The sequence below is a fragment of the Nanorana parkeri genome, unplaced genomic scaffold, assembly GCF_000935625.1.
Source record: "Nanorana parkeri isolate BGI_ZX_2015 unplaced genomic scaffold, ASM93562v1 scaffold819, whole genome shotgun sequence".
Taxonomy (NCBI): domain Eukaryota; kingdom Metazoa; phylum Chordata; class Amphibia; order Anura; family Dicroglossidae; genus Nanorana; species Nanorana parkeri.
This window is the reverse complement of record NW_017307087.1, coordinates 597,165-624,659: the sequence shown is the minus strand read 5'-3', so window position 1 is coordinate 624,659 and position 27,495 is coordinate 597,165. Positions and strand designations below refer to the sequence as shown.

The following is a 27,495-nucleotide window of genomic DNA, read 5'->3' as shown; positions in this document are numbered from 1 at the left end:
AACTGCTGCAGGATCAGTGTCACTAACTTATTATCGGCTGTTCTGAAGTTTGAAGCAGCCTGATAATAACCAAAAATGTATTAATTTATCAAGCAGTAACAGTGAGATTAATTCACAATGACTGCTTGATATAATTAAATAAATAAAATTACATTTTTAAGTTTAAAAAAAAGTGAAAAGTGTAAAAAAAAAAAAAAAATGTGTAAAAAATAAAATAAAATAAGGGACAAATAAATGAATGTATTTATTTAATTTTTTTTAGCTGTGCTGGTTTTGTAAAAAAAATACTACAAATCAAAACTGGGAAAAAAGTTGTTTTTTTCCTCTTTTTTTATATTTTATTTGTCCTAAGTGAGGCGTTAGACACACATATGTGATATAAATATGTAGCCCTATCTGTCCTCTAAAAAACAATATATAATATGTGTGGGTGCACTTTGTAAGAAAGTATATTATTGACGTGGAAGAATCACACAGCAAAAATGTCAAAAGTGTGTCAGTCATTTACGAACAGAAACTAAAAACAAGCTCAGTCATGAAGGGGATAAATAAATCTCTATTTGCAACACTGACAAAATAATCAGAAGTAATTCTATCCAAATATGCATTTTTACGCATAGTATGTAAAGTTGAAAACACAACCAAGGATCAGTCTGCTAAACCAGTACTTATCAACATGGAGAGTACGAATAATTGTACCTGAATTTAAAAGGTCAAGACATCAGTTTTATTAAAATATTTTGTGCCTTGGGTAACATTTTTTTCTCAGTAGCAATTCATTAGAGACAGAGATGGGCAAATTATTAGTATAGCTGTACAGTACACTAAATCTGTTTGTTTTGTCCACTTGACACGTCCCAAAATATTAAGCTTCATCATTTCAAAACATAAATGACTTTGAAGGAATTTTCAAACAAACACACGGTATGTTTTATACTCAAAATATGACACCACATTAAAAATGCATCTGCATGATATACATTTGCTAAATAAAAATGTTAATTAGTAATTTGCCCATCCCTTACCCAACAACCATTCAATGTTATATTTCTTCTGTAAAGCAAAGTCCAAAAAAAAAGATTAAAAAAAAGGAAAAAGTTGCCATTGTCATGTGTCCATGATTTCTCTGGATGGAGACTGCTCAGGATTCATTCCTTGTGTATTGTGAATTGTCTGATTGTGTGAAATTGAATTTTGCAGTTCTAAAGCGATTGTGTTTTGTGGGAATTCTTTAACTTGTTTTCTGTATTCCAAAAAACTGCATCCCTTTGTGGCTATTGCAATGATATTTTTGCCAATAAATATTGTTGAAACTCTGCTATCCTGAAATAAAACCATGTTCACAACTCTTATAAAAATAGTAACAATATTAATGGTGACGAGACTTAGAACTGGGTATAGCATCATCTTCTGTGGAGCAATATGCTCTCCTTGCATGCTTATTTCACTCAAAGAGACACATGGTAGGATCAACAGTAAGATGTAGCAATAGAAAAACATAAGTCCTTCAGCCCAAATAGGGAGACCGGTCTTCTGTGGCTCCCATAAATTGGCTTGAATATCCAAAATATCAAGTAAATCAAGAGCAACCCAAAAGAGACGTCCTCTTAGATCTTCTTTTTTCCTGAATGTTCTCACATACTCCATGCTATCCAATGATACAAGTACCAGATATAGTCCTGGCACAGAAATGGATAAAAGCAACGTCAGTGCCTTTCTAGCCACAGTATCAATGTTTTTCTTGTCAGCCTTGTAGTTTTGAAATATAAAATACAGCTTAATTTCCAAAACAAATATGTATAGAAACCATAAAATCATTGCATATCCTCTCTTGGCTGTTTTGACCTCTGCTCCAACCCACACAGCCACGTAACGGAGAACAATTAAAAAGCAGATGTCACCAACCAACACAATGATGCATACTCCGATCTTCCTTGGACCCTGATTCTGCTCCACAAGATAGGCATCCATAAAGGCCATACTTGTCACGATTACAATGGTTGTAAGACACACGTGACGTTTGTCTGGAGGTGGAAGAACCATTTTTTTCCACTTTATTGCAGGTTTTCATGAAGTATATAGAACTATCATGTATTAGGACTGATTGTCAATTCTCTTATGGCTATAAATACTGGGTGATTTTGATGACAAATGTTCATTCATTGTAAAATGCTATCTTTTTCTCAACAATATTGTGTTTTATATATGTGCAATTTACACAGATTTCCTTGTTATTCCATATGCTGTTTTTCAGATGTGCAGACTGTATACTGGCAAATAGGAGGATATGAACTTAAAAGGATGATTTCATTTTTTTTAAAGCTGCAATTAAATTCTATTACGCAAGATGTTTCAGGTTTTAATTTTGTTTATGTTTTTCTTAAGTGGGGTAAAGGATTGAAGAATTCATTTAACATAACAAGCTGTAGATATTATTTCATGATTATACCCAACCCAGTGATATATTGCTTTACATTTTTAAAGTTGAAATGTAAAATCTGATTTGACTGGATACAAAAATTCACCATCAACAGGTCATTGTTTTCTAGGCCATGGTACTCCAGAAATCCATACAAGTCTGCTCTTCATTTATCCAGATTCTCCTTTTTGTATAGGTGGTTCTTTCTGAAAGGAAAACAATAAACATTATACATAAATTACATTTCATATATGTGTCTCTATATACTATATTTTTCAAACATATAACTATATATTTCATTGCAAACATAATATAGCAAATCATCACTAAGCAATTGTGGTTTGCACTTACTAAAACACAAGCAGAATTATAAGATTTTATACTTACTATGAAATAATTTTTTACCAGTAGTTCATTGGGGGACACAGGACTTATACTCCTATGAATGGGTTACAGCTGCCACCTTTAGGAGGTTGGACACTATGAAAAGCAATAGGGCACATTCTCATGTGGTGGCTATACTGCTACATAAAAATGGAAGGGAACCTTCCAGAAAAACTATTTACCATTGCAGCAGGCCGAGATTACAAAAAGATACCCACATGTGTGGAGGGAGCTATGTTCCCCAAGGGCTACTAGAAAAGAGAATTTTACTGTGAGAATGAAAAATAATAATGTAAAAAAACAATATGTTCTCCCATCATGCATTGGTGGACAAAGCCCTTTATTTCGCTACAAATGGGATACTCGAAAAAAAAGTCCCAAAAACCGGGGTGGGTAAGACACAGGACAACAAGTGCCATGGTGTCATGGTCTGGGAACCAGGGCACTGGTGCATGAGAGCTCCGGGTTTTGTGCAGCAGGTTTAGAGTCGCAAGCTGGAGTGAAGCCTGGGGTACAGGGCAGAGGACTCAGAAACTAGGGGTCTGTGCGTTATTTGGGACGCACTAGAGGCGCATAATCTAAGAAGGGCCAGGTCTTCCACAGCACCTCTAATGGTGAGGATGATTGGCCGCTGGACACCTTCCAGGTTGCGGCCCTCTAGTGCACCCGCACAGACTCAGGAACTGATGCAGCATTGGACCTCTGGACGCAAGGCAGAAAGGGGCAAGGCCTGTACACACACATAGCAGTACAGGATACAGAAGGACACAGGAGCAGGAGTCCAAACAACAGTGGGAAGGGAACACAAGAAGACAGCAGAGAGACAGCGCAACACGGCTATCTGGAGATAACAGAGGAGCGAGGCTGCAAGGACAAACAGCCACACAGGAGGAACACAAACTCACAGAAAGCAGGGACTCATAGGGTGCACAAGGGAATTACAGGAGACACAAGGAACAAAGCAGGTAAATGTCAATTTGCAGGGATCCAAGACAAATAGTACACAGGGGGTCCGCTAACGTCTTGTTGCTCGAACATCAGGCAACAAGTGAGCTGAACATTTAAGACTGAGGTTCAGCGTGGATTGGCAGGGAGCCTAGCACCTGGGACAGGAGGCAAAACCCAGCGCCAGATCATGGCACAGGGAAGTGTGACACACAGCAGCCCTCAAGAACAATTGTGACTGAAGCACTTAGTAGCATACAGGATCTTTCATCTGTCCCTAGTGTGAGACATTTTTACCAGGTCCGCACAATGAAACTGACAGAGAAACAGGTACAAACTCCTGGTGCTGGAAGGCTCAAGAAGCACTCACTGCCTTTGTAGAATGAGTGGTAACAGGAAATGGATGATCCTGTCCTTCAGAAAATAAGCTTGAGAAAAAAACTGGCTAAAATCGTCTACAGATGGTGGCACTGGAAGCCAGAGGCTCCATACAAGAATCAAATGGGATGACAAGGAGACCATTACTTGAAGGGAGAGTAGGCAAAAAGGAGGGCCAAGACCTCCAGATTTCCCTAAACTGGTAGCTGTAATAAGAAAGAGGGTCTTGCAAGGCAATATTGCTAATTTAAAGCCTCTCACAGCTAAAGTGTAGGCAAAAAGGAAGGCCACTTTATGAGAAAGAGACAAAGCGGTGTCTTCTGTATAGGTCGAAAAGGAATCTTTTGAAGCCCCAAAAATACCAAGTTAATATCCCACGGAGCCAAAGCATTTTTAACAGTGGGAGTGATGTAAGAATCAACATAAATAAAGGTCCCAACCAATAAATGACTGTTCTTCCTGTAGACGACCACTGGTGCAGGATCAAGGAGGAAGTCAGGCATAGAGCTGGAGTGTGGAGAGGGTGAGTAGGGATTGACAATATTCTGTTTTTTATGCAGGGAAGGATCTAAAAATAACAAAACAAATTCTTGGAGGTCTACTTTAAAACAGAAGGACTCACATCTTTGGAGGTAAGCTTCCAATATAAAGTAGAACTGTTGCCAGGTTATTGACATTCAACTATTTACATTTTCTTAAGCAGTACAAATGCTTCACCAACCTCTTTATTTGCAGGCACCACGGAGTAATTCATCCAGAACACTTCTGTGGGAAAATACTTTTAATTTCTATATTCTCACAGAAGATTGTTTTGTTGAGGATGAATTGCACCACAGTGTCTGCAGCTACAGAGGTAATGAGGGTTTGGCTTGGATGTGCGCATAGACAGCTCCCCAAGACAGCATTGGGTCTCTCAACACAGCAGCAATGCACCAGAACAACCACAGAAGGGGAAAACGTGCAAACCTACTGACTTCTCTGCCTCAGAGCAGACAGAACAGGCTGTTTTCCAAAGATGGGAGCAGTCTCTCCATCTACAACAGCTCTCCTCTCCCTTTACACTTTCAAGACATGGTGGACACTTTCAAGACGAGGAACCAGCTGCACAAACAAAAGACCTGGGATGACTTCCCCAACATACTCTTTTGGCTCTAAGGGCCCTTTAGGAAAAAAAGCCATTACTACATATCAGACAGGGACATCACACAACAAATAGAGAAACCTGGGGAAAATCACCACAGCCCTCAGCCTCACACTGAGAAAATGGATGAGCTTCAATGTCTGAAGAGCAAGATTGTGGACCTAGAAGTAAGATCCTACCGAAAAAAAAAAAAAAACTGGTGCACCCACTGGCATATCTTACTCATATGTTTAAAATCCCTGTTTCCATTGCAATCTACACAGGATTTTATTATAGATAGAGCACATAGGATTACAAACACTTGCTGGACAACATGCTCAGGGTTATCTAAAAGTTCACCTTTACCATATTAAAGAGTGGTTTATTGCAGAAGCAGCAAGAAAGATGTGCTCACATCCAGACCCATATACTTGTGACCTTCTTATGAAGCATTGTGTCCCTTTTTAGATGGGGATTCCACACAAAATTGCTTTTTACATAAAATGATTATAACTCTGCTTTTGAGACCCTTTAATAAACAGCATTAATTGGGGATTGTCTCCATTGCAAAATGCCTTAAAAACTCCAGACAAAACGTTAAGTTTTTTGAAAGAGTGAATGTGAGTCAGAATTTGTCAAATTTTTACTTCTGTCTGTGTCCACTTTAGCAATATTTTCTCCCACTCCCTGTCCCTGTGACATCCATTCAATAAAAAGTGCTGGGCGTCACTTGGATAGAAAGGCACAGACTACCATAAAAACATTGAAAAATTCTAACCTTTCCTCATGTAACATAAGCCAACAATATTAAAGTAAACATTTCAGGTGATAATGATAATTGGGAGAATGTGCAATTGCAATCCACAAAGCAGATGTCTCCTATTTGTTTTCTACAGTATCCTGGCTGCTTCAAATCCCAGCTGACTGAAAGATGAACATTCCTGATAGTGTTGAAAGCTATCACATCCCTTCTTCCAAATCAATATTTTATGTAAGATTTATCAGCCAATATAAGGGTGGAAAAGAGATAAGCCTAACCTATTTGCATAAAAGGATTCAGGACACCCAAAAAAACAGGTACTGTATGCTATTGTATCAATGCAGTCAGTTAAATAGTTATATCTAAAGACCTGAAGCCCAAACGTTTTATTTTGACTAGCGCAGAGAAGGTTAGAATGTCTGTCAGAATGTTTTTGTTTATTTTTTACAAGAATTATCATACATACAAAACACATTAAAGTGATATTAAAGTTTCCTTTTTAAAATAAAATATTTGCTACAAGAAGACCCACCTTTGTCTGAGGCTATTCCCATTCTTATTTAAAAGTTTTAATTCCTTGTTTTCAAGAGGGTCCCCACAGCGCTCTTCCCCCTGCCTCCTGCACAAGTGCCTCCATTGGGTTATGGAGGCACCCGTGCGCACTCGTACCCGCAATGGCTGTGTGTGTCCATAGACATACACAGCCCTGTGGCAGGCCACGGCCCTTCCTCTGCCCAACAGTTTCATGCCATAGGCTCCTTCTGCCATCTGTATCCTCCCCAGGAAGTTCGGAGAAAGGAGGATCACTTCGGGACTGCCAGCGGGGACGAGCGTTGCTGACGGAAGTGTGAGGGGGGACTGGGGGAGAAAAAGGTACTGGGCGGTTTTTACCCTCATGCAGAGCACACATTAAGGTAAAAAACGCCCAGACTTTAATACTATTTCAAAGTAATATAAATTATTTATAGTTACTAAATGACAAAACAATAGTCACATAACTAAAGTCAGAATAATTATTTTTCTACTTGACCTAATATGTAGCCATGCCATCTATATTTCTATTAGACTTGTGCGATTCGTTTCGTTCCGAATCGAAATTCGGACGAATATTCGGACATTCGGATGTATCCGAATTCCGAATTACAGACATAACGAATGCAAACGAATCCGAATTTCCATTTCCGAAATTCGGTAGCGTTAGTACGAACGTTCGGTTCGTTTTCTGTTCTTATTCGTTTCTTATTCGTTTCTTATTCGTTTCGTTCATTGGAGCAAAGTGACATTAGAGAAGGAGAAAAATATTTTTCCCCCCTCAAATGTCACTTTTGCTGCAAACGAACAAACGAAACGAATAAGAACAGAAAACGAAATGAACGTTCGTACTAACGCTACCGAATTTCGTCCGAATCCGAATTGACTTTCACACCCGAATCCTGAAAAACGAAATAACACAAATCCGAATTTAAAACGAAACGAAACTAAACGAATTTTTTGGCAGTGCACATGTCTAATTTCTATACTTGCCAGGTGCCAGGCCTTGCTACGGTTACACAAAGGTGTGTTCTACATTAAACTAAAATTAGCCCCTGCACTGATGTGAAATGCAATTTTAAATTGCCTTTGCATCAAATGAAGGGAAAGTGCACTTCTATTAAGCGTACATGTCATGGACAGGGATATAGAGGGTACAGAGATAAGGGAAACGACACAAGGTATCCCCATCCATCCTGCATCCTTGGAAAATGGGCAGAAGGCTGGCGCATGCTCGAGAAAATCCCAAATTCCCCGATCCATACACAGGTAACAACTGTAAACAACACATACACACTAATATCTCACTGCTGCCCTCAGATGTCAAGGAATCATGCCCACAGTGACTCACTAACCTGCAGTGAGGAGGAGTGAAAGAGCTTACTTTGGGCAAATATGACTGCTGTGAAACTATCACAGCCTACAATACCACTGGTCACCACTAGAAGGAGACTCACCAAATTTAACTGGCTGGACAAATAAAGGCAGGTGCAAATCTGGCATACAATGTGGAACACGCTAAGGATTGTTGAGCATCCAGGTGATTACCAGACACCTCTAGAATTCCTCCAGCTATCCTATGAGCTAGATTCCTTGTGTTATTACTTTGCCCACTGCCCACACACACCCACACCAAACATATTTCTTGCTACTACCTGCAGTTTGTCAGATGACTGGTCTGTGAGGCAATCCTACACACAAACACACAGGTCTGGCAGATATTATTTCTACACACTTACACTAATCTGCATGCAATCAGCTGCATTAGTTTGGGCAGTATGGTTTATCCTTATCCCTGGTGGTAGTACCAAAAATTCCAGCAATCTGCCTTGTTCATAACACGCTCCGTATATAATGGCTTTCTTATCTTTTAGAGGCATGGATGTGGGACAGACTTTAACCCCTTGAACAATCACTTTTGTTGGTATTATCTCACTTGCATTAACCACCTTCTCTTCTTGTCATCCTCATCCGAACCAGGCTGATTCATCACAACACAGCCATAAGCAGGGTTCACATAACCCTTTTGTTGGTTCTGTACAACGAGGACAAACAATTTTGCATTTAACCGATTAATCGAACTTAATAATCGGCTAACTAATCGATTTTGAAAATAATCGTTAGCTGCAGCTCTACTGCACATAGCTACATTCAGAAGGAATACGTTTTATATCCCTATGACTAATATGTTGGACTTTATTAGAGATAGAACATAATCCCTCTCATCTTTGGAAAATTACAATCGATTGCAGCCAGTTTAGCAGCCAGCAGCTGCAGAATTTCTAAAGAACCTTTGATGGTTGCAACCTTCCCACTTTCTGTGAGGAGACTGTTGCCACAAGCCTACATGACTGGTCAGAAACTTGTTGGGTGTTAATTTAAGTCTGCTGTCCTGAGCTATCCTCTCATATTGTAATTATGGACATCTGTCTAACTATTGGCCATTGAAATGATAAAATATCTGTGCTATTAACTCATCAATATCAACCTCTAGCTTCCTGAACATACCAGGGAACATATGTTTCTCTGCTTACCTCCCTCAGAAGCTCAGAGAGGCCGTACCTAATGAGACAGAGGCAGCTGGGCACATGATCTGCAGCCAGGTGAGAGGCCCTCCATTGTCAGAGTCGGCATACAGGCAGCCAGGTCAGAGCTAAAAGAATGCAGCTTCCCCAGAAGACCCAGCTACCGTGGAGAGCACTATACCCAGCTACCATGAAAAGCAATATTCCAGTTGCTTTCCAGCTGTTTGCCTGTGTTACCAGAGCTACCATGTACTTCACTGAGGAGGATGCTGTTTGTGTCTTGAACTATTTTATGATTATCAAGAAGGTTGGAGTTCAGCCAGTCCTGGAATTTAGGTCCTCCACCTGGAGTATCTGTGTTTACAGTAATTCTGAACATCAAAGGTTTTTCTGGCAAAAGTTCTTTTACTGCTGGAGAAGATCCAAAAGCTTCAGGACCATGTCAGAAAATTATCTCCGTAAATGCTAGTTCTATCATTCATGCATGCATGAGAGTATTGGGTCTAATGGTCGACACATTCACAGCAGTTCCTTTTGAGCAATATCATTCTCGGATTCTTCAGCAGAAAATTCTGTACATGTGGGACAGATCCTAACTGTCTCTGGACAGGGAAATTCGTCTCAGTTCTCCCACAGGAGTGCCCCACATGTGGAGACTGACATTCACCTTCTTTCAGTTACACAAGCCCTTTCCTCCACTTCGGTGGCAGATTGTAATGACAGATGCAGATCTTTAAGGCTCTCTGATGGTGCAGGACTGCTGGTCCAAGGAAGATCATCAACTTCCTATCAATGTCCTGGAAACTCAAAACTATCTGGCCATCTGTTCTTCACTGTGGGGACCTCTTATGGGATCATCCTGTAAGGATACAGTTGGACAACACCATAGCAGTGGCATATGTGAATCATCAGGGGTTAATGAAAAGTTCATCAGCAACCCTGGAAACTAACCACATTCCACACCGGGTGGACAGTTGTTCTACAGCCCTGTCTACGATCTACATTCCAGAAGTGGACAATTAACAGGTGGATTATCTCAACCATCAAAGTCTAGAGCCAGGTGAATGGTCCCTTCACCCAGGGATTTTTCAATAACTCTGTAGCAGATGGGGATTGCCCCGAGGCAGACCTATGAGCTTCAATACCAAGATAAACAAGTCTGTTTAGGACACAAGATCCACTTGCTGTAGCAACAGATGTCTTGGGAGCACTGTGGGACAGATTCAGTCTGGCCTATGCATATCCACCAGTATGTCTTTTACACAAATAACTTTGAGGGATCTAGTTGGAAGGGATTCCACTAACAATTGTGGTTCTGGCCCTGAAGAGTGTGATAGACAGGCTGTGTCTCTCAGCTAAATCAGAGAAAATCATTATTTGGTGAGTTAACAGAATTCTATCATTGCCTGCTCTGTAACTACTGAGAGCATACTAGCTGCCCTGCTTGAAATAAAAAATGAAAGTTTACCCACCCAGAGGTGTCCATTGTTGCAGAGAGAAGTGATGTGTATCTGCCAAAGCTGCTTTGTTAACCCTGTGTGTGTCTTGTAAGACATCTCTGTTAACCATGCATATTTCATCTTTTTAAGATTGCTCTGTTAGCTCATTCCTCCTTTTCCCCACCTTAGTGGTCTCATTGGCTGAGCTTTTTGTACTGTATGTCTGTTGGAAGCGTTCTTCTTGCAAAGTTTTTTTATTCCAGAAATTTTCAATGAACAATAAAAAAAAAAAGAAACAAACAAAGAAGAACAAGTAAATATAAGATGGGGCATTCTCCCCACAAGCATTGATCTTGAAAAGGCATCTAATAATGACACATGTGTTGGAAGCTTTTTTGTTGATGTTAAAGTGGCAAAGTCACTGTAAAGTAAAATCTCACATTTTCTGATATGCGCTGGTTATGGTTGTCTCTTTGAAGCAGCGTTTTTATTCTCCTGGCCAATAAAATACACACCGGGCAATGGCTATAGCTCTCTCTATCAAGATATAGAAATGAACATAAATAGATTGGTCTGTCTATGTGAATGGGCATATAGGGGTTAAAATTACAACTCTGCTTATTTTTTTAACACTTAAAATACCAGTTGGAAATTAAGTCCAAAAATTAGCTTATGCTACATTATAATGGTATTACGTTTCAAGACTTGCACAAAACGTACAACAGGAAAATCTGTATATAAGGAGAAATGATCTCCGTTCTTTAAACATGACTACCTATCTGTGTACAACACTGCAATGCATTGATGGCTAAAAATACAAATTGATGTCTACTTACAGAGGCTGGGCTCAGCAGTCCTCAGTGCTGTCACTGCTGGTTGCTAAGGAAAGTAGTTGCTAAGCAAAGTGTTAAGGCACAGCTTATTCAGCTTGAAGAGAGGGTTCTGTGTTCAGTCAGAACAGGAAAGCCATGTTAAAATATAATTAAACTGATTACATCTCTCACTGCTGCATAGGAGAGTCTATTTTCAAATTCAGTGTTTTGTTTCATTTTTTTTTATTGCATTTCATTTTGAGTTATGCCTAAATCCAGACTCTTGTACATTGTAGTAAACCTGAACACACCTGATCTAGAATTTGTTTGCTTCCTTCCAGGGCTAGCTAATGCAAAAGTGAGTCACAGTACACACAATTTAATATTAATTATTTGTTAACAATTTAAACAGTATTCCTAGTTTTCTAAAGAGTCATCTCACCTTTGTTGCAACGTGATTTAGCTTTTTTTGTCTCATAAAATGTATTCATATTCTGTATTTCTATGTTTAATGATTTATTACAGACAACCATAGTTGTGTTTTCCCAAAAAGTGGAGGTATAGGTATAGAAAATTGTAGCATGCGTTAAGGTGGCCATACACCTATCGATTTACGCTCGGAAATCGTCCACGAATGGTCTTTCGAACGATAATCGATCAGTTGATGGGACACCTACGATTTTAATTACTGTACTCCTGGTCGAATTTCCTCGATCGGCCAGGCTGGAAAAATGTTTTTTCGAATCGAACAAAATTCAATGGATTACTGGCGTTTTTCGTACGAAAAAAATTGCAGCAAGAACACTGCACATGCGCAAACAAAAATCCGTTTTGTGGAGCAACAAAATTCGGTGAGTTGGCATTGCTAATGAACGGTTATCGAAATCAACATTGGTCTGTCATGAGGGGGTATTTGAGCTAGAATCAAAAGAGGGTTCTTAGCAGCAATGAATCTATAGACAAAAAGATGTATAAAACAACCCTTAACAACGCACTTTTTTGTACTTGGATCAGTGTTAGTTAAAATAAAAATAGTGTTGCTGTACGTAAAAAATACAAAGTATACTCTTTTTATGATTTAGCTAGTTTATAATGACACTAAAACTACATTTCTGTGTATATTGAAAAGGTATTTACAAATTAAGGTTTTTTTTGCTTTAATTTTGCATAAAGAAACCGCACAGCACCATCCGTGTCATCACTTCAAGCACCATAACCCGTGTTCTCATGGTCAACACAATCACCGTATGGAGTGCAGGTGACACACTATAACACTATGGTATGTAGTTCCGCAATACACATCTGCAGTCTGGTTTTTGAACTAAACAGAGTTAAGTTTCAAATTTTTTTATAACTTTGGAACAAAATGGAAATATCATTATAAAACATGGCTACACTAATACAATTACTTGCAAAAGTATTCAGCCCTCTTGCAATTTTTCCTATTTTGTTGCATTACCACCTGGGATTAAAATAGACATTTATTTGGATTACATGCGATGGACATACACAAAATAGTCCAAAATGGTGAAATTTAATCAAGCAAATAACTTGTTTGATTTGAATAAAAAAACGGGAAAGCGGTGCTTGCATATGTATTCACCCCCTTTGCTATGAAGCACCTAATTAGTTAAATAAAGACCCCCTGTGTGCAATGTAAGTGTCACATAATCTCAGTATATATACACACCTGTTCTGAAAGGCCCCAGAGTCTTCAACACCACTAAGCAAGGGGCACCACCAAGCAAGCGGCACCATAAAGACCAAGGAGCTCTCCAAACAGGTCATCAACAAAGTTGTGGAGAAGTACTGTGCAGATCAGAGTTGGGTTATAAAAAAGATCTGAAACTTTGAACATCCCACAGAGCACCATTAAATCCATTATTAAAAATGGAAAGAATATGGCACCACAACAAACCTGCCAAGAGAGGGCTGCCCAACAAAACCCACGGACCAGGCAAGTAGGGCATTAATCAGAAAGGCAACAAAGAGACCAAAGATAACCCTGAGGGAGCTGCAAAGTTCCACAGTGGAGATTGGAGTATTTGTCCATAGGAACACTTTAAGCAGTACACTCCATAGAGCTGGCCTTCTTGGAAGAATGGCCATAAAAAAGCAATTGCTGACAGAAAAAAATAAGCAAACACGTTTGCTGTTCGTCAAAAGGCATGTGGGAGACTCCTCAAACATATGGAAGAAAGTACTCTGGTTAGATGAGACTTAAATTGAGCTTTTTGGCCTTCAAGAAACATACTATGTCTGAGACCTCTCAGCACCCCGAGAACACTCAGTAACATGCTGTGGGGATTAATATTATTACACAGTATTTATATAGCGCCAACAGTTTTCTTTTGGTTTTTTTTGTCTTATTTCTTGTCTGTATCACAATAAAAAATATTTTGCATCTTCAAAGTGGTAGGCATGTTGTGTAAATCAAATGATTCAAATCCCGCCAAAAAATCCATTTTAATTTCAGTTGTTAATGCAACAAAATAGGAAAAATGCCAGGGGGTGAATACTTTTGTATATCAGAGAATAACAATTCATTTGATGCCAGGCAAGTCTAAGTCATAATTTACAGAAAGCTTATGTGTCCACTGAACTATCATCAAATACTTCAACACCCCACAGCACATTCTTAAAACTCTTTGATTGGTTATGCCATTCCCTCCTCAGAGACCAGAAAAAAAATGACTGCATCTGAAGCTCTACAGCTCCCAGTTTTCCCCTGAATCTACACACGACTGTTGAGAGTCATTTTGAAGGCCAGAGATTATGACTTCCATTGCAATAAATTGGACTCTGCCAGAACCAAAGACCAGGCAAACCTTATTAAGTACGTTTTCTGTAAATATTTTTCTTGCGCTTTTTTTCCCCCTCATTCGAATGATATTTTAAAATTGTTAAGCTGATTCTTGAATTGCTGTAATCAGAAATTAAAGAATTTGAAGAACGCAACCATATTTTAAACTGTTTCATTCCTGTCTGGCATAGCATTGGGTGACCCAGACATTTTTTTTTTTTTTATAACTCTTTATTTTGTAAGAACACGAGCATCCATACATAGACATTGCACACAATTTGTTAACAATACAAATCAAGGCTCTCATTTAGCAGTGCTAATAACAGGTTTGATCCCATATGCATGGATTTCGTAACTTTTCCATTTAGTCAACATATATAACATTAACAACAATAATAGGATATAATAGGCTTCGGACCCTAGCATAAGTAGGTGCTATGTGCTTCTCTCCCTGAGTCGCCCCCTGCATGGTTATGGCTCGGGAGTCCCCTCCCATCTCCACCCGAATATAGTATCATGGAGATCTGATCCCTTGGGTAGTTAGCGGTGACTCCATGCGAGGCTAACAGGGGCTTCCGCAATTAGTATTCCCACAACGACTGGTCAGAATGCACCTATTATGTTCCATTGATCAGGAGAACATAAACACTAGAGACAAACACGGGGTAGTGACAGACAGGTAGGTAGAAGTAGAAAGATAGGGGAAGGCAGTAGGTAAGGAAGAGAAAAGGTGGACCCTCTCCCACTGGGTTATCCATTTCCAAATGCTCAAGGCATCTGAGGGTCAGTTGGTGGGTCCTGCTCAACGTGCACTTGGTATTCCGTGGAGAAGAAGAACTCCGTCCAGGGAGACCATATCTTGCAGAAAGTGTCATGTGTTTCCCTGGCCGACGCAATCAGATCCTCCATTCTCCAGATCTCGTTGACCTTCCCCAACCACATGCTTACCATAGGGGGTCTGGTGTTCCGCCAGAGTATCGGAATACAGGCTTTCACCGCATTAAGTAAGTGTGGTAGTGGTAGTACCGATTTCAGGTAGGCCGTTTGGGTATCTCATTGTGATGCAAGATGAAAAACGCCGGGGTCATTGGGATATCTCGGTCAGTGAATGTGGGTTACATCGACTTGACCCCTTCCCAAAAACCCTGGATTCCTGGGCATGTCCAAAAAATGTGTAGCATGGTACCTCCAGACTGGCCGCATCGCCAGCACTCAGGCGTCATTTCCGGCATGATTTTGTGAAGGGCAGCAGGGGTCCTATACCAGCGTGTAAGAATTTTATAATTGCACTCCTGGATTTTGGTGCATCTGGAGGTTTTATGGGCCAGGTACACCATTTTTTCCCTTTGGTCTGGCATGAAGGATAGCTCCAGTTCACTTTCCCATTTGTCAAAGTAAGGTGAAACACAGTCCCCCGGGTGTGTGTCTAAGAGGGAGTAAACTAGAGAAACTACATGTCGGAGTGGCGGGCCGGGTTCACATTCCCTCTCAAAATCCATCAGGGGTCGAGCAAAGGTCCTGGCCGGTGGCAATGATCGTAAGAAGTGGGCTAGCTGCACCCTTTGCCAGAAGTTTAGTGGGGGCCACTGGGGTTTTCACTGATAGGTCTCCCAGCGTTACCCATGTCCCATCACTCATGAAATGCCAAGCTTCGTGGAATCCCTCCTCCTGTAATTTTCAAAAACCCTGGTCTCCCACTCCAGGGGTAAAACTAGGATTGCCCAGAATGGGGCGTAAGGGGAGACCCAGACATTTTTTAAAGGTCAGAATTGTTATAACAGATACTGCATAGAATGAGTGTTTCTGTTAAAACATGTGGTTGCAGCTACTGTCTGTGTGTGTAAAGGGTTAACTGCAAAGTTAACTGGTCCCAGTGATGATCACTCTCAGTTGGCTGGCAATTAGATTGTTCTCCTGTGAGCTGGAAAATATTAGCACAGGTGAGAATGCAATCATCACATGCTGCAGTTTGTAATGAAAAGGCAATCGTTTGTCATTCATCCTGTTTGCGTTGGCAACTGAATATAAAGCTGTCCTCTGGTCTGTAAATTAATGCGGCCAACCCTCCTGCAACTAAACCTTATATTTCACCTAAAGTTCTTCCCGTTCAAAGTAGATCTAGATGGTTGACATTTCGGGGGTGATTTACTAACCTAAACACACGCACGCACCAGGTGCGTGTGCATTTTTACACAGCAAAACGTATTTATCAACCAAACACGAGCAACGTGTCACATTTTCACGCCGTTATGGTGCGTTTTTATGTATTTACGTACGTGCGCGTCATGTAGCATGCGCCATAGGCTACACGCCGCTCTGATAGCGGCATGCAAGTCTCTAAAAGCATATTTCCACTAATGCCATATATGGAAAAATCATGCACATGATGCATATATAATGCTGCTTCACAGTTTAGACAAAAATGGTTAGCTCATGCATTTACATTCCTGCATTCATCAACGCAAGCAACACAACGTAGAGCTAATTTACACAACATCACCTTGCAATTCATGCAGGGCTTTGCACAACACACCTGCTGGGTGTGTACACACTACAAAGGTGTCTAGATTCCACCAATAGATCATGCTGGGAGGGAACACACTACAGAGGTGTATACTTGTTTGTGGCGTGTTTATAAGGTTAGTAAATCAACCCCTATGTTTGGTAAAACATTGTGCATTATAAAAAAAATTCTTTTTTTTCATAAAACACTGCTGTTTTGGTGCTACTGACTTCCTGCAACCTTTTTGCAGTCACTTCCTTATTGTGATATAATACTCCAGCAGCAGCTACATGCCATTGCTCAAGACGGGCTTTGTGATAGTTAAAATAGCAGAACATGCATGCGCACTGTGAAGCAGCACAGGCATTTTGAATCACCTTAAGGAGTGTTTGACAGGGTGACAACACGAAAGCACAATTGCGAGACAGTCGTCACCATGTGAAAGGAAGTATCTGAACAAGGATCTTCATGACAGGATCACCAAATGTAATTTTAATTAAAGCTGCAGATTTGAAAAGTCTGGAAACAACTTTTGAAATGTCATTAATTTGTTAAAGCCTATATGAGATTTATTGATTGGATTTAGATCAACTCTAAATTATTTAGGTATAAAACTTATCCTTAAGATGCAACCCTATCTAAAGATAACTATCCATGCATATTCTGTATGTTAAATATTTGTAAAGCTGTTGTAGATACTTAAACTGCTGGGCGAGCAAGGTAACAGCACTAAAAATTAAAGCGAAGTTATATTCATTCTACCCCAATGATTCATATTCATTGTGAAGATGCAGGTCAATTGCAGTCAATCAAAAAATACTGCAATTTTTATGGAACACCCACAAAAAAACCCACCAGGGTAAGTAGTTACACACCAGAAATAGCTTTGCTTTCAATTATACCGGGAGATATTCGCAAGGGTAAAAGAGGCCTAATGCTTCATCTTTTAGTGGCAGCCAGAACGGTGATACCACGGTATTGGAGATCTTTAGCGATGCGGCAGATTAGAGAGTGGGTCGGCGAACTTAATTTTATTATGAGGATGGAGGAACTTACGTCTCGACTGTTAGATAGATATCCGGAATTCTGTAAAATTTGGAGCCCTTGGAAAGTTTTTTTTTAAATTCTGTAGCCTCCGTTTCCCTCCAATAGACAGTAGGGGGTATTAAGCAAATGGAAACGGCAAAGTGAGGAAATTTAGGGAGTTATACTAACATATGTATGTAAGAATTGAATATATAGTGTGGGATGTTGTAAGTTGTGGTGACGACGAGAAGTTAAACTTGTATGTAATATTAAGAAAAAAAAAAGTAGTTAAAATAAAACTTTACCTGCCTGGAAAGAAGGTTTGGGCATTTATAAAGCTGCCCAAATTGCTCATTTAACAAATAACATATTTACCCTAACTAGCTAAAACAGAAGCTTTGCTTATGTGTTACTATTCATTCCCCCCTTACTGAATGTTTTCATTATATACAGTATAAATATACAACTATTTTTGAGTTTTTTATGGTAATTCTATTAATAGTGACCAAGCATGTTTACAAAAAAATTCCTGAATGTCTATTATTTTATATCACTTTTGTAATATTATCTGAACTCAGCTGGATTCACAGTGGGATCTCAATATTTTAGAGATTGGGAAAATAACTTTTCAGAAATTTATCAGATAAAAGTATATGGAGCAATGTCTGGAAATTACCCAGCTATAAATCAGTTTTCGCAGACAGATATGCTGGTTCTTCAAAGGATTTTGGGGTGTTCAGAGCAGCACTGCAATTCAAAGAACTCCAGTATAGTGAGTTAAAGTGCAACCGCTTAAATATAAGCTTTAACAAGATATCACTTTGAAAGTATTTTATTTTAATAATTTCCTTTCATGAAAATAACTAGCTAGTGATACTGTTATTGGGCAAGTCTCTGCCCTTGCCTCCCATAATCTCCTGCCTGTAAATCACCCAGTCACATGCTGCCCCAAAGAAAATTATAAGCTGCTGTGCTGATGCACATTGCCAAGGCATATTCAATTGTTGTTCCCATTAAAAAAAAAAAACAATGACAGCTAACATCAAGTAGAAGCATTTTGCTACCTACATAATATTATGTAAGGGTTTACATCTACCTGCCCACTGAGTGAGCACCAGGGCCCCCTTCTCTCATCCTTTAAGTTCCAATGCCTCTCCTTTCCCCTCAATTGAACACTAATAACACCCTTACCCCTCACTGACCACCAGTGCTCCCCTGTCCCCCCAGTAAGCACCAATGCCTCTCCCCTTTTACTCAATCTTTAAATAAGTTTGTTCTGTTTTTGATAGTTTCCAAGTCAGTTCTAATTTAGCACGCAAACAGCATGCTCTTTATTGGCAGACCATGCAATGGTAATAAACTCCCATGGAGATTACTTATTCGCAATTGAATACATTGAAAGTAACAAGCATAATTAGGTGACTAGATCATCTTCCACTAGGGACATTTTATATGGTATTTCAGGCCTTAAAGAAAGCATAGCTATGATCTTAAAAGAGAACTATAGGGTAAGTGTTTACCCCATAGTTCTCTTTAGGATCACGGGAGGACATATACTAACCTCCTCCTGTGACCCAAAGCTCAGTATATCGCCGACAATACTGAGAGCGTCGCAGCCAGGGCAGATCCAGACAATACTGCCGTGATCCACCCAGCTGTGTGAGTGACAGTTGGCTCTGCCTATCTAGAGGCAGAGCACGTTATGCCCGCCCCCTCCCCGTCCGTTCCTCCACTCAGCGCGGGAGGATCGGAGAGGGGAGGAGGTGAATGCCTGTGGGGAACTAACTTTGAGGATCAGTGGAAATCACTCACCTCATAGTTCTCCTTTAAGCTGGCCATACGCTAGTAGATTTCTGAACAAACTTTTGTAAGAAAGATATTTCTTTTGCACCTGATAATGCCATCAGACACTTGGTGAATGTCAATTGAAATTTCATTTGACTTTAACATTCGATTTTGGAACGAATGGAGTTTCCCGAACGAAAACCACATTGACTGTTTGGGAAAAATTGTCCATCCAGCTCCTTTGAGTTTTTTCATCACTACGGTCAAAATCAATTGTCGATTTCACCCCATCAACTAATAAAAAGTCAAATGAAAGATCTTTCATATGAAAATCCTTTCCAAAATGTAAGCAGTATATGGCCAGCTTTAGTCTTTAGGAAGTTATGGAAGTTGAGGTTGGGATGCATTATATATATTTGCTGAAAATGCCCTTCTGTGAACTGCTTTTGGTAAAAAGAGTACCAAAACATAATTGATATTTAAAGTTTTTAGCTACAGCAAGACCTGAAGTGTGATCTCCTTACCATTAATAACATACAGTATATGCGGTCTTTGACTAAATAGTATGTTGCCAGGAAATGGCTTTCATACTTATTTTCATTCATACAAAAAAGTGTCTGCATGGTCAAATGATGAGCTCCATTAGTCTGAGTACATGTGGGTTCTCTGGCAAGTTATTACAGACATTCACATTTTTAATTACCCTATTTAACAGATGAGTTCTTTATCAACTATCTGAATAACTCCTTTATAAATTTTTGGACTATGTCTAGTATTTCCTGCAATAGCATGTCTATTATTTTTCTTAAAAGGGACAAACAAAATTAATGTTCTTTGCTGTACCTGGTAGACTGTTATCCATATATTTTGAGATCAGCAACAGCAATGTCATATTGCAATGTGTATTGCTCTTCAGTGTGTTGGCATTTGTATACAATGTAATTTGTTATATCTAAAAAATATTGAGAGAAAAAAATAATACTGGTTCCTAGGGCTGCACCGATACCAAGTACAGTACTCGGTACAAGTACAGATACTTTTCAAGCTCCAAGACTAGACTAGACAAAAATTCCAAAGTTCAGAGGCAGCTGTCATTTGTAAGGAGCACACGGAGCTCCTGGGATTTGTGCATCTCTGTTTTATTGTATGATTTGTTTTTATAAATATAAATAAAGGGATGCACCGATACCATTTTTGCAAGTACAAGTACTGATACTTGCCCGAGTACTTACAAGTACAAGTACTGCTACATTTCTGTTTATTGTCATGTGACAGTTTTTCTAAAACAATACAGACTAATGATTTCAGGACAGTGGTGGAGCGCCAGAGCCAGGTCCCAGCTGCAAATACTGCAACCCTGGTAGTTCTCGTGTAAATGCCAAGTATCGGCACTGGTATCTGAAAAGTATTGTCTGAATCTGAATAGTATCTGAACCAGTGCATCCCTACTGGTTCCTGTACTTGTTACCTGCATGGCAATCTGCTATGTGTAATCAGTTCTGGCTTTGGGAAGAGTGTCCTCCTTTTCCTCCACTTATGCTTGCTATTTATTAACTGCAAATTGTCTGGCCTGAAGGCAGAAATACTCACTAGGGTTTCACTTATACATCACCCTTTAACTTCTCACATTTTACTAACAAAGCACTAGACATGTGCACTAGCAAAAAATTTCTTTAGTTTCGTTTTGATTCGGATTTTGCATTATTTCGTTTTTCGGATTCGGGTCCGCAATTGAATTTGTTGCGGGATTCAGATGTAATTCGTTAGCAGTAGTCGTTTTTCGGATTCGGGTCCGCAATTGAATTCAGACGAAATTCGTTAGCGGTAGTACGGTTGAAATTTCGTTTATTGGACGAAATTTCGTTAGCAGCACAGTGACAGGGAAAAAAAATGTTTTTTTTTTTTTTTTTACAGTTTGCAGAAGATGAAGAAAAAAAAAGCCTGCCGGGCCAGTGCTCGGATCAAGGGTCTGGTAGGACTGTTAGGGGGGACCCCATGTTTCCCCCCCCCCATTTTTTGGGGCTGGGGTTCCCACTTCAAATTCCTACCAGACCTAAATGGTCTGGTATAGATTTTTGGGGGAACCCCACGCACTTTTTTGTTGTTGTTTTAACTTGGGGGGGGGGGGACCCTCCTAACATTCCTACCAGACCTAAAGGGTCTGGTATGAATTGGGGGGGAACCTCACGCTTTTTTTTTTTCATCTTTTGCAGACTGTAAAAAAAAACACATTATTTTTCTAATGTTACTTTGCTGCTAACGAAATTTTGTCCAATAAACGAAATTTTGACCGGACTAACGCTAACGAATTTCGGGAAATCGGGAATTCGGATTCGTTTGCATTAGTTTTAGCTGTAATTCGGAATTCGGATGCATCCGAATCTCCGAAATTTCGTCCGAATTTCGATTAGTTTGTATTCGTTTTAGCTGTAATTTGGATGCATCCGAATCTCGGAATTTCCGAAAATTCGTCCGAATTTCGATTCGGAACGAAACGAATCGCAAATGTCTACAAAGCACAATAGCAACAGCATTAACCAATAAGTTTACATTGTTTTTCTACTGTTCCTTACTGAGGTCCCCAACCTAACCAACAAGCAGTCTTCAAAAAAAAAAAAAAAAAAGGCCATAACTGAACTGCCTGCTCAAGTTCTGACTGAAATTTTTTGCTGTTCTCTTGCCAAACTCTTTTTTTTTATATATAGAAAGACTGTTACAACATAAAGGCATACTAAATTGTAGATTTACACTTTTTCTGATACAAATGGATCAATGTATCTTATTTGTAGTTATCTTAGTTTTCACTTGCTGCTTTTAAGTTATTTACGGCACTGGAAGCAAAAAAAGAAACTAAAATAAAAGTAAAACTTTTTCTATGCTCAAGCTAGCTGTTGCTGTAAAGCTGAATTAAAATAATACAGTATGTATCGAGAAAGAGAGAGTATACTGTATATTGTACATATACATACACAGACAGACAATATATCACACACATATGTTTAATATATAACTTTCCTGGTCATATCCATGGCAGCGCTGACAATTGGGTTAATCCTCATACCCCTAGTTGACAGGAACAGAACGGGTTAAACAGTGCTACCCTTTCCCATAAAAGCCCCTCCTACTTCCCAGTTCCTCAGTCTTTTTTGTTCCTGTCCCCCTAGGTTATTTTGTTGCTTATGAGATGGAGTCATCTGCATCTTCGGGGAAGAAAGCTGCTAAGTCGCCCAGATGCTCAGATGCTACACCCGGATCGCCCGGATGCTACACTGTGGTAAACATGGCCCTGTCACAATGTTTTTGAGACCTGTTGCTACCATCAATTTCAAAATTAACTAATTTTTTTCTTAAAATGGTACATAAAAGCAGAGACATACAGGTGAAACTCGAATAATTAGAATATCGTGCACAAGTTAATTTATTTCACTAATGCAACTTAAAAGCTGAAACTAATATATTAGATAGACTAATTACATGCAAAGCAAGATAGTTCAAGCCGTGATTTGTCATAATTGTGATGATTATGGCTTACAGCTCATGAAAACCCCAAATCTACAATCTCAGAAAATTAGAATATTGTGAAAAGGTGCAATATTCTAGGCTCAAAGTGTCCCACTCTAATCAGCTAATTAAGCCATAACACATGCAAAGTGTTCCTGAGCCTTTAAATGGTCTCTCAGTCTGGTTCAGTACTGACCTGACAGTTGTGCAGAAAACCATCATTGACACCCTCCATAAGGAGGGAAAGCCTCAAAAGGTAATTGCAAAAGAAGTTGGATGTTCCCAAAGTGCTGTATCAAAGCACATTAATAGAAAGTTATGTGGAAGGGAAAAGTGTGGAAGAAAAAGGTGCACAAGCAGCAGGGATGACCGCAGCCTGGAGAGGATTGTCAGGAAAAGGCCATTCAAAAGTGTTGGGGACTTTCACAAGGAGTGGACTGAGGCTGGAGTCAGTGCATCAAGAGCCACCACACACAGACGGATCCTGGACATGGGCTTCAAATGTCGTATTCCTCTTGTCAAGCCACTCCTGAACAACAAACAACGTCAGAAGCGTCTTACCTGGGCTAAAGAAAAACAGACCTGGTCTGTTGCTCAGTGGTCCAAAGTCCTCTTTTCTGATGAGAGCAAATTTTGCATCTCATTTGGAAACCAAGGACCCAGAGTATGGAGGAAGAATTGAGAGGCACACACTGCAAGATGCTTGAAGTCCAGTGTGAAGTTTCCACAGTCTGTGTTGATTTGGGGAGCCATGTCATCTGCTGGTGTTGGTCCACTGTGCTTCATTAAGTCCAGGGTCAACGCAGCCGTCTACCAGGAGATTTTGGAGCACTTCATGCTTCCTTCCGCAGACAAGCTCTATGGGGATGCTGACTTCATTTTCCGGCAGGACTTGACACCTACCCACACTGCCAAAAGCACCAAAACCTGGTTCAATGACCGTGGGATTAATGTGCTCGATTGGCCAGCAAACTCGCCTGACCTGAACCCCATAGAGAATCTATGGGGCATTGCCAAGAGAAAGATGAGAGACATGACCGAACAATGCAGAAGAGCTGAAGGCCACTATTGAAGAATCCTGGTCTTCCATAACACCTCAGCAGTGCCACAGGCTGATAGCTTCCATGCCACGCCGCATTGAGGCAGTAATTGCTGCAAAAGGGGCCCAAACCAAGTACTGAGTACATATGCATGCTTATACTTTTCAGAGGTCCGATATTGTTCTATGTACAATCCTTGTTTTATTGATTGCATGTAATATTCTCATTTTCTGAGACTGTGGATTTGGGGTTTTCATGAGCTGTAAGCCATAATCATCACAATTATGACAAATCACGGCTTGAACTATCTTGCTTTGCATGTAATGAGTCTATCTAATAGATTAGTTTCACCTTTTAAGTTGCATTAGTGAAATAAATGAACTTTTGCACGATATTCTAATTATTCGAGTTTCACCTGTACATACAAGTCATGTTAGATTTGTATGTTTTAGAAAATATGTCAAGTTGCACATGGAATCTTCGGTTTAATTTACAGTGCCCATAAAATGATTTGATTTCATGGCTTTTTGCCATGACACTTTGAATCACTGTTGTTGTTTTTTCTTTTTACATTGATCAACAGAAATACTCTCTTTAATGTTAAAGTGAAAAGAGATCTCCGCACAACACAAAATAACTGACAGCATAACTATACACCCCCTTCAAGGACCAAAATAGGTAAGGCAGGACTAACAGCTTCTGCAGGTCTTTCCCCATCAGTTGTCAGTCCCAGCCCTATACAGGAACATAGGCTGCTGACAGCCCATACAACCAGGGTTGTACAAGAAGAGGAGGGGGAAGCTGTCTGTGGCTTACAGCAAATAGAAAGCATTTGCCTGTAACATTTGAACTGTGAAGGTGTTAGGATATGCCTGAAACTTCAGGAGCCAGAGCACAGACTTGTCTGGCATTGTAATGTGGGCTGCGCATCAGGAGGGTCTGCGATTTTTCTTTTCTTTTTCTGGTGTCCAACACTTTAGTGCTCCAAAAGACAAAGTAAAGTAGCTGCACTTCACAGTATCCCAAGCATAGATACATTTAATTGGAGTCTCAGCCATGTGCTTGTTGTGTACCTCAACAATAAATGTACGGTATCTGTGATTGGGATACTTCGGAGTGTGCCTCTTTCATTTGTCTTTTATTGCATATTCTGAGAGTGTGAACAAGTGCCTGTGTGGTTGCACACCCGGTGAGGAGAAGCCAGTGGGACTTTAGCAGTGGTGTCTGTTTTATTTTTTATTCATGTGTAAACTTCAGTGCTGCAGTTTGCTATCAGGCCACATATTGGGCACCAGGGATCTAGGGAAAGGCAATAAAACCTTAGAATGTGTGATACAATTTGCTCTAACAGGAAAAACTTGCTTCAGGTTCCATTTAACTAGACCTCTTTAAGCTCTGCCCACTGTTCTCATACCTACTTTGCGACACCAGCATTAGTATGCCCTAGGTCTTTCACATTGTTGATCATATTAACATCCCTGCCTTGGGGTAAGCCACTACAACCTTACAACCTTTGTGTCAGGAAGGTTGTGCCAGAATGCACCAAGCAAGCACATAGAGAAAGGGAACATTAAACAAGGGGGCGCAAGGGGCACACTACCCAGCACTTGAGAGGTTTAAGTGTTAACCGCTTGACAGTAGAGTGAAACACCTGGACAGGTCCACAATATATGGTGTAGGGTTCCCATGTGTGTATTATACCTACAGCACATATGGCACACTGAGGGATATATGGGTTGTAGAATATTGGGCTTACAGTACCAATGCATAAGAATTGTATATGCATTTTCTTGTAAGTTGTACATATGGAGCTTAATTGAGCTTTGGTCCAACAGTTTTTCCATAAAGGGATAGCTAGTTCTTGCCCAATTATACCCTCCCTCTTTTTCATATTTGAGTGTTTAGAGAATGGATGGTCAAGTATGGTTACCAGTTTCTTAAAAATTTGTGGAATAAGAGCTTTCCCTAAGGTCAAACTCTGCAGATATGACTGAAGTGAGATCTTTAGTCATAGTGGTGCATTTGGAGATATCTATACATTATGAACCCCACCTCATTCTTATTCAAAGAGGAGGACAGCTTTTAACCTGGTATAGCTAAGAGCTTAGTAACAATTTAGAGCTCAGAATTTAGGAGTGCATCACAGCCAGGTGGGGTAAATTTAGTGTATGGGGGGCGCCCGAGTTTTGTCTTGCCTAGGGCAGCCCCAAACCTAAATACACCACTGGCAGTAACTAGCAGTATCCTGTAGGTCTTTTCCCTGTTTGGAAATTACTGTGATATACAAATGTAACATAGTGTCAGATATTGGGTCCCCTTTTAAAAAAAGAGTTGAAATAAACAGGCATCTCCAGACCAGATTTGGATGTTTCTGTGGATAGAAAAAGTGCAATGGTCTGGACATGGTGTAAAAAGGCCATAAAGAAGAGCAAAAAGTTTTGAAGCACAAATATGGTAAACCATTAGACCCTGTCGCCTTATTATTCAGAAGCTGCTTGACAGTTTCATGACATTGTTCTGGTGTTATGGGGTTAGTCAGTGAGGTCGCCTCTGCTCAAGTAAATTGGGTTATACTGCTATTAAGTAACTACTGATGAATGCATTCATGAAGTGAAATGTCATCCCCGCATTGCACCTCCTGATAGAGAGCAGAATAGTAATCAGCAAATATTTCTAAAAAGGGTACTGCGTATGCATACGTACTGCGTATGCCCAAATTCATCAGTCCCATCCAAAAGGCCGTGTGGCGGCCGACAGAGGCATGCCATGGCCGTCACCAGTAATCCAATGTATGTAAACCGCACTCAACAGCCAGGACCTCGATGTAAAAAGGTTTATTCCCAAGAATCTACAATGTTTCAAACATGACAAGATCCACAGACTCTGACATGTTTCGCCAAAAAGGCTTAACCCCTTCATGACTGAGGCCTTTTTTTCATTTTTTGCACCCATGTTATATTCCACATTTTAGGCCTGAAAATTACTTAAAACCCCCACACATTATATATTTTCTGAATGCCAAGACCCTATACAATATAATGGTGGTAGTTGCAAATTTTTATGTTGCGCAACTCTTTATTAAACCACAAAATTTAGTGATACATTTAATTAAATGCCCCAAAACACAACAAAATACAAATTTTTTAAATGAAGTATAAAAGATGAGGTTACAACAAGTAAAACCATACCCAACATGCCCAGTTTACAAATTGCGTGCGTCCGTGAAACGGCGAAAAACTGCAGTACCCCAAAAAGTCCACAGAAGACGCTTTAAAAGCCCCCACAGGTCATCAATTTAGAGATACTCCAAAATACTGGCCCTAGAATGATTGCTCTCACTCCAGCGTGCGCGGCGATACCCAACATGTGTAGCGCGTTCGTTGTTTTCATACGTTATTTTATTTGATTTTAAAAACTGTTTTTTTTAACTTTACTTTGACTGCTATCACATGGGGGGGCTTAAAAGCCCCCCCATGTGATAGCAGATGGTGGTGACAGGTACTCTTTAAGGTGATGCTGGGGGT

At 39.9% G+C, this 27,495-nt stretch overlaps 1 protein-coding gene across 2 annotated transcripts; it reads right to left on the bottom strand.

The window, feature by feature from the left end:
• Window positions 1-751: 751 nt before the first annotated feature.
• Window positions 752-27,178, bottom strand: TMEM121 (transmembrane protein 121). 2 transcript variants are annotated; one of them, XM_018565154.1, is made up of 3 exons: window positions 27,165-27,178; window positions 7,001-7,004; window positions 752-2,176 (listed from the first exon to the last, which is right to left on the bottom strand). In XM_018565154.1, the coding sequence occupies exon 3, from the start codon at window positions 2,041-2,043 to the stop codon at window positions 1,108-1,110; it is 936 nt and encodes a 311-aa protein (XP_018420656.1). In that variant the 5' UTR covers window positions 2,044-2,176; window positions 7,001-7,004; window positions 27,165-27,178; the 3' UTR covers window positions 752-1,107. The 2 variants fall into 2 exon arrangements, with proteins under 2 accessions (XP_018420656.1, XP_018420657.1); XM_018565155.1 differs by lacking the exons at window positions 7,001-7,004; window positions 27,165-27,178 and adding an exon at window positions 16,956-16,966.
• Window positions 27,179-27,495: the final 317 nt, after the last annotated feature.

Bases quoted from the DNA above. Each gene is read 5' to 3' on its own strand.
- TMEM121 (XM_018565154.1), bottom strand. From the start codon at position 2,043: ATGGTTCTTCCACCTCCAGACAAACGTCACGTGTGTCTTACAACCATT.